At 38.9% G+C, this 8,140-nt stretch overlaps 1 protein-coding gene across 1 annotated transcript; it reads right to left on the bottom strand.

The window, feature by feature from the left end:
• Positions 1-7,347: 7,347 nt before the first annotated feature.
• On the bottom strand, positions 7,348-7,779 carry LOC150033955 (secreted RxLR effector protein 161-like). Its single transcript, XM_090317139.1, has one exon. The coding sequence runs from the start codon at positions 7,777-7,779 to the stop codon at positions 7,348-7,350; it is 432 nt and encodes a 143-aa protein (XP_090173265.1).
• Positions 7,780-8,140: the final 361 nt, after the last annotated feature.

Raw genomic sequence — 8,140 nt, 5'->3', positions numbered from 1 at the left:
TACAAAAATAGACAATTCAACGCATAATAATGCATAATAATGGGTTAGTGAGATTCTCAATGCTGAACAACGCAAACTCATTTTCTCATGAATTCCTAACATAATTGCTGCATATTCTGCTTAATAGTCTTCATAATTCTAAATAAAAAGTCTAAGATGACATGCAGAAGTGTCCTATACAAAGAGTTTGTGTAAGACCAAACCATGAGATGACTAGGCTCTGTATATAGCGCCGTTGATACTAGAGACTTACATCTCACATAAACGATCATAGGTGACACGACCCCAATATTGAGTGTTTTGGGAATTCTTGCCTTTGAGGGCGGTTTTTTGATTAGTATGGGTGAGAGTGGCCAGATATCCAACTCAACAGCCTACCTTTTTAGGGACTTGTTTGATTTGGGAGCTGGAAACTCAATACACAAGATGGAATTCACTCTTTTCCCGAAGCAGGGATAAGTAAAGAGATTGCTCCCTTAAGGGCTGATTCCGGGGCTTGAATATAATGGCCACAACTTCTCTTTGGAAAAGAGGACCCAGTCATAGTAGAACTATGACTTATGTTCATTAGAGGGATCAGTGGTACTTAAAGAGTTAGATGTAACTACAGGGGCATAACGGTTATTGGCCGAGCTGTACTTACGAGCAATCTGTTAAGGGTTGTCGCACTGTTGATTGGTTAAGATGGACATATAATATATCTGAGGTAAGGAGAGTTCAGCTGTCGGTTTTAATGGAGTACCTGGCAGTTAACGGATGGTGGATCCCTTAACTAAAAAGTTTAGTCAGTTATTCATGTACTGTTGGAGCTTCGAACTACAGATCCATAAGGTTCTCTTGGTAGCTTAATGGATTCAAGTTGGGGATCAGTTCTTGGTGTTGATTTGAAATATTGAAATTGACAAGAGGTAATTTGTTTATACATGATATGATTGGTATGATGTATGAGATACATCAAATGGAGGATTAATGTAAATGGGATTTACATTAAGTGCCATGGAATAGAAAAAGCGCTATGGTTTGTATGTTTCATGAGATGAAATATTAAAACTATAGGTTATAAATATAGTATGGTAAGTTATTTATCATTTATATTTATAATAATATTAATTATTGGATAATTATCTATTTTTCTCTAATAACCAATTGAGTGGGAGGTTATTGGTGATTTCACGCTAACCTTGAGTTAAAAAGGAAAAATGTTTTCCTAATTTTAGTAAGGTTGATTAATGTTGTTTTGAGATTTCCAATCTTGGAAAAATTCTCACGGAAAGTTGTCAAGTAAATAGGATTTACTAAGCAATAGCTTGGATGAGCTAAATGACCGTGGAGTGTTCTTAGGTGATAGACACTCAGCTAAGCGATGAGCTAGACGGTCGCATAGCTTTTGCTAGAAGATTGCTTAGCTTTTCTTAAACAACTGGGCATCGACCTATATGATAGGTTCTTCCATTTTCCATTTGCTTAATCGTTTACACGATTGTGGTTCCTTCTGTTTTCTGCCTCATTCGAAGTTCACACAGAGCGCACCCTCTGAATTCTCACACCGAGAATACCAAGGTAGCCTTCTTGGTGGTGTCATACTCAACTCGACACTGTCGAGGTTCTGTGGAGGTCGTTCGTGTTGTTCGGGGTGTTCGTGACCAAGGTAATCACTTAGTTCAAGTACGCAATGTTTGTGCAGTGTAGCGGTCATTTGGACGAGCGTTCGGGCGTTGTTGTGATCGAGCGTTCGTGATCAAAGAGCTTTGTGATGAGTCGACAAAAGCGTGTTACTCTTGTCCTTGATCTTATGTGTAGCATGTTGTAATTTCTATATTTTGCATAACCGCATATTTATGTTTATGATTGTAATTGTAAAGTTCATATACGATTGTAATTTGGAATGATCTTTCCACTGCTCATGGAAATCCTCGTGTATCCTGTAAGGATAAAATCTTATGGCTTTGATCAGAACGTTGATGAACCTTGTGTCTATAAGAAGATCATCAACAGTTCTGTAGTTTTCCAAGGACTGGAGTTAAGTTTCCACAAATGCTAAGTGTAAAGCTACGTTCTGGAAGGTTTATAAACCTGGTTGAGGGAGGGACCCTCCGGCCCAACTACCACTATTACCTTAGTCGAGGTGTGTCACTTATGACCATTACTTAAACCATTAACTGTAACTCATTGAACCGCTTCATAACACTTGAAGCATAAAACATGATAACATTATGTGGATACTTCCTGAACCTTAGTTGAGAACGAGCATTCATCGCTCAAGCCCCCAATGTCTGTATCACGCCAAGAGACCCATACTTCAGCCTCGGTTACTAAAATATGGCCTAGGGGACCCACACATCGACCTCTCACATATGGCCCAAGAGACTCATACTTCGGCCTCTTCTTCTGAACCTTCTATGTGCACGTGGAGTTATTAAGTATCGTCAATACATTAGGTACTTCTTGGACACCTTCCATGCTTTCAGTGTCTGACTTACTAAAGACATATCATGCTTAACATCATATCTTTTATAAACCTTTCAGAACGTAGCTTTACACATAGCATTTGTGGAAACTTAGCTCCAGTTCTTAGAATGCATGCTTCAATATAGGATACCTTTTATGCAATAAGGCTATCATGTCACCTTGGCATATAATCAAGTAAGCACATACTTGAGAAAGATGCTAAGAAACCTCATGTAGCTTATTTGCTTGAGACCTATGAACTTATCAACAATTATCAATGCATGGCATAGTTCATCCCTCTTCCTAGTCCTTGCTAATATGGAGCCAACTCAACGCATAACATTCTTCATTAACAAGTTTTACTGAAACTTGAATTCACCTCTTGGGATGTGGATCTTCTATCCATCACCTTCCTAGTCATACCGACCCTACGTGTACGTAGCGAGGATCCCATCATCAACCGTCTCTAAACCCGGTTACCACTTCGAGGTATTGGGCTAAACATGCATTACTGGGAGTCCTTCACCTAGACCTCCCACTTAGCTTATCTTATAGACCTAACTTTCCCTAGTAGCATACGCTAACGATTTAGATTCTATCTAGGGAAATATACCTCATAAGCACTAGACATTAATTACTTAAGAACATCATGCTCAAACCATAACTATCCATACTCTGTAAGTTATTAATTTGCCAAGCATTCGTAAACATCAGCAAGGTAAATAGCTAGGTAAACGTTTAAGTCGACTATTGATAATTGGTAGAAATACAAGTTATTACAGCTCAAATTAGTAAAACAATGAGAGAAAGCGATGGTAAAATAGGCAATATCATGTTTGAAAGTGCCAAACTGAAAGGAATTGTGATCGCTAATGCTCATTGCATAAAAGCAGTTAATTTACCTATTTTGTGTAGGTACAATGCGATGGCGCATATGAAATTGCGATCCAAGGGCACAATGTGTTAGCGCGCTTGAAGTTGCGATCGCAAGTCATGCGATCGTGAGAAGTTTCTTAAAAAGGTGATCGCATAAAGACCTCGCATCAAGGCGATAACATAATAAATCATGATGGGATGTAAAGCTGATAATGGTTGATTCTGAATTCAGTTGGCAAGCCGTTAAAAGCCACACTGTAGCAAGTACATTGAACTTTTGGTGACTTTTAAATGGCACAATAGAGTAGGGAAATTAATGCCGCCCATCATTGCAATCATTTGTAAGAAAATCTGTTCCACCTTGAAATCTATAAATACCGAATGCCGCCAGTGAGAGATGTACACATGCACATACATATACATATACATAGAGGACGGAGAGAGTAAGGAGACGAGGCGAAGCCAAGAGAAATCGCTCCCGAAAAATTCGAAAGACTGCCGGAAAGCAATACAAAGGAGAGAAGGCCAACCTTGCGAGAGCAAGAATCCACAACTAGAACAGAGTTTAAGTGATAAAGAGTAGTGTAAAAGGCCACGAGTAGCTAGACATTGCTTACCGGGTTTGTTATCTCTCAAATCCATTTATTATTTTGTATTCAGTACTTTATTTGTAGAAAATGGAAACTTCATTTCGATTTATGTTCAATCTCTCCACACCATGCATGAGTAGCTAAATTTCTAAATAGGTTGAGAAGTACTTAGCTTGCATGACTTAAGATATGCATTTTATGCGATCATCTTGTCTTATGTATGCATCATTCACCATTTGGACGTACTTGAGAGAGTAGTCTGAAGATAGAATCTAGGCTTGAAAAAGTCGGATTAGAATCTAGGCTTGAGAGAGTCGAATTAGATCGCATAAGCAAGAGTAGAAACTTAGAAATAAGTTCTATCTGCTATTTACACATCGCATGCGTCCTAGAAATAGGGATGGTGGTATGTAGTCATCTTGTCTTATGTGTGCGTCATTCATCATTTGGACATACTTGAGAGAGTAGTCTAAAGATAGAATCTAGGCTTGAGAGAGTCGGATTAGATCGCATCAACAAGAGTAGAAACTTAGAAATAAGTTCTATCGACTGTTTCGCATATACATTGCATGCATCCTAGAAATAGGAATTGTGGCATTCTGCATTGAGAAATGTAGTACGGATATTTATGTATAGCATGATCGCATAACTTGTGCTAGTCCTTGCTAATATGGAGCCAACTCAACGCATAACATTTTTCATTAACAAGTTTTATTGAAACTTAAATTCACCTCTTGGGATGTGGATCCTCTATCCATCACCTTCCTAGTCATATTGACCCTACGTGTACGTAGCGACGATCCCATCATCAACCGTCTCTAAACCTAGTTACCACTTCGAGGTATTGGGCTAAATATGCGTTACTAGGAGTCCTTCACCTAGACCTCCCACTTAGCTTGTCTTATAGACCCAACTTTCCCTAGTAGCATACACTAATGATTCAGATTCTATCTAGGGAAAGATACCTCATAAGCACTAGACATTAATTACTTAAGAACATCATGCCCAAACCATAACTATCCATACTTTATAAGTTATTAATCTACCAAGCATTCGTAAACATGAGCAAGGTAAATAGCTAGGTAAATGTTTAAGCTGACTATCAATAAGTGACTTTTCATAAAAGCATGACTTTTTAAATCGTTCATAAATGTTTGTAAGCATTAGAATCACTCACAGCCTTTGGGAAATCTTTTTAAGATTAATGAGCTTCTCCTACTAATGTCAACCCTGTGAACACATAAAATTACTTTAGTTGCTAGTCATGGTTTTCCTTTTTAGACTCGCTTTCATAATTAAGCTCACATTTATACAATTCGTCTTCAAATATTCTTAACTTACCTTAGGGCGTCGGGTACCTAGTCGAATTTAAAGGGCTTAAACTTCAGCGGGTCGCCTCATTTCTGACGTCCACACCCAACGCTTAGTAGGGTCTTTGGGGTGTCAAGCCCACATTTAGCTAGTGGTGGCTGGTTCGCCCATCAAATTCTAGATTCAGCTTCTAATGTTAATAGCTCAAAATACATAATTCAATTTAAGAAAATTCCTTCTTCAAACATGCTTGAAATCGTGATGACAATGTTACCTCAAAGTTTTTAGTAAAACTCTTTATGGTTTGATCTAAAGCTTTAAATCTTCCCTAGTGGCCCTAGACCGCGAAGCTGCCTGTTTGTTCAACACTTTCTAAGTTTAGATTCTAAAATATGTAACTTAAACTCTAGGCCCTAACTTGCAAAATTTCCTTGTACGAACTTACTCATAAGGGTGATAACAATGTCATCTTAAATTTATAGCTTGAAATTTCATGTGGTTCGATCTAGATCTGCGTTTCTTCGACGAGTGCCTGAAACTCTCAAAAAATGAACCTTCGACTCTTCCTTCCTTCTTTGGCCCTCTTTCCGGTGAGATCTCCCTTCCAATGACTCGATTTCAGAAACTAGACTCGTAGATCTTTCCAACGGTACCAAGTTCATCCGATTTGCTCGTGCAAATCGTCCCAAAACGAGCCCTAGAATTTTTTCTCCCTTTTTATACTACCGTCCAATTCTTTGCTTGAAATCTCCTTAAGCCACCTCACCCATTAGTGGAGATTAAGGGCCGAGATTAAGCCATCTGTCCAGGTAACTAAAAGAGAGTCTAAAACCGAGCGTTTAAATATGAAAGTTTCGAGCAACTTGATTCTCTCTGGGAAAACTCGATGGAAGTTTCCCTGGCTCTCTGTCAAATACTCGAAGGGAAACTCAGCACTGGGAGCTTGCTCCTTACTCAATGCTCAAACTCAACACGCGATCCTTCCTCGCTTACCTTCGATGCTCGCCTCCTTCCTTCCTCAGTTATACTCGACACTCGGTAGCCTCTACTTGATGCTTAACAGCCTTTACTCGATGTTTGACTTCTTCTCGATTACTTATACTCGGCGCTCAGCAGCATTTACTCGATGCTCGACCCTTCTCTATCACTTATACTCAACGCTCGACATCATTTACTCGATTCTCGCCTGGCGCTCGATGCTCAAACACTCTTCAGCACGACCAACACTTAGCAAAATTTCTTTTTGTAAGGCTAGATCATTAAGTAACCGAGAGTTAAGTTTCCATACTTAAACATTTTTCCCTTTTCAACTTATCCTTTACCTCAAACGCACAAATCTAATCTAACTTAAATATTTAACCCAACACTTTGCTTACTTAAACCATAGACACCATGAAAAAAAGGGAAAGTGAGGTGCGGGTCTTATAGATCAAGTGCTCCTTCACTGGAATGAGACAATCTGAACCATTAGACATAAACAACTCCTTGTATTTGAATCTAATAGTCACCATTGTTCGGTCCAGAATTTGTTAACTATTGAAATAGAAAGGGGAAAAAATAACACAAGGTTTACGTGGAAATCCCTAATTCAGGGAAGAAAAACTACGATAGAAAAGGTTTTATTATTTAATGTCATACCTACAAGAGACCCCAACCTCAGATATGAATAGAATGAGGGGAAACCCTAATTTAGTAAATATAGAGTAAACTACAAATATGCCTTTAGGGCTAATGCAACATATTTTAACACTTTCCCTCAAGTTGGGGCGTAGATATCGGCAAGACCCAACTTGCTAACACAAGCTTCAAACGTCTGTCTCGATAACCCTTTGGTAAGAACATCTGCAACCTATTGAACTGAAGGTACATAGGGAATACAGATAACCCCGTGATCTAACTTCTCTTTAATAAAATGTCTCTCAATTTCCACATGCTTGGTTCTATCATGTTATACTGGATTGTTAGCAATACTGATGGTAGGCTTATTATCACAATACAGATTCATGGGACCCGAACTGTTCTGGTGAAGATCAGACAAAAATTTTTGCAACCATATTTCTTCACACACTCCCAGACTCATAGCTTTATACTCTGTCTCAATACTGTTTCTGGCAACTACACCCTATTTTTTACTCCGCCAAGTCACCAAATTCCCACACACAAAGGTACAGTATCCTGAGGTTGACTTTCTATTAGTCACTGATCCTGCCCAATCTAAGTCAGTATATGCTTCGATGCTCCGTGTGTCATATTTTCTGAACATTAAGCCCTTCCCTGGGGTGGACTTCAGGTATCTCAGAATTCGAGTCATTGCTTCCATGTGCTTCTTATACGGATTCTGCATGAACTGACTTACCACACTTACAGCATAGAAGATGTTGAGCCTAGTATGAGACAAGTAAATTATTTTTCCTAACAAGCATTGATACCTTTCCTTATTTACAGGAACTCCTTCCATAATGTTTTTCAGTTTGCCATTGACGTCAATAAGAGTGTCAATGGTTTTGCATCCAGTCATTCTTGTTTCCTTTAACAGGTCCAGGTGTATTTCCATTAAGGCACAGATATTCCTGTTTTCGATCTCACCACTTCCATCCCGAGAAAATACCTCAGACTACCAAGATCTTTGATCTCTAGTTCTTCTGCCATCCTTTGCTTTAGCTTACCAGTTTCTGTCGTGTCATCTCCTGATAAGATGATGTCATCAACATACACCACCAAAACAATAATCTTTCTTGAGGGTGATTTTTTTGGTAAACAATGTATGATCAGAATGCCTTTGAACAAACCCTTGGGATTTAACAAACACTGTGAACCTGTCGAACCATGCCCTAGGAAACTATTTCAACCCATATAAGGACTTTCTGAGTTGCAAGCATGGTTCCCAAACTTAGCTTCGAAACCTGGAAGCAGAC

This window comes from Benincasa hispida, chromosome 9 (assembly GCF_027475165.1).
Source record: "Benincasa hispida cultivar pf3 chromosome 9, pf3_genome.v1.1, whole genome shotgun sequence".
Classification (NCBI taxonomy): domain Eukaryota; kingdom Viridiplantae; phylum Streptophyta; class Magnoliopsida; order Cucurbitales; family Cucurbitaceae; genus Benincasa; species Benincasa hispida.
Note: the sequence above shows the minus strand (reverse complement) of the source record. Positions and strands in the feature narration are given on the sequence as shown.

Coding starts and splice junctions, on each gene's coding strand:
- LOC150033955 (XM_090317139.1), bottom strand. CDS start 7,779: ATGGAAATACACCTGGACCTGTTAAAGGAAACAAGAATGACTGGATGC.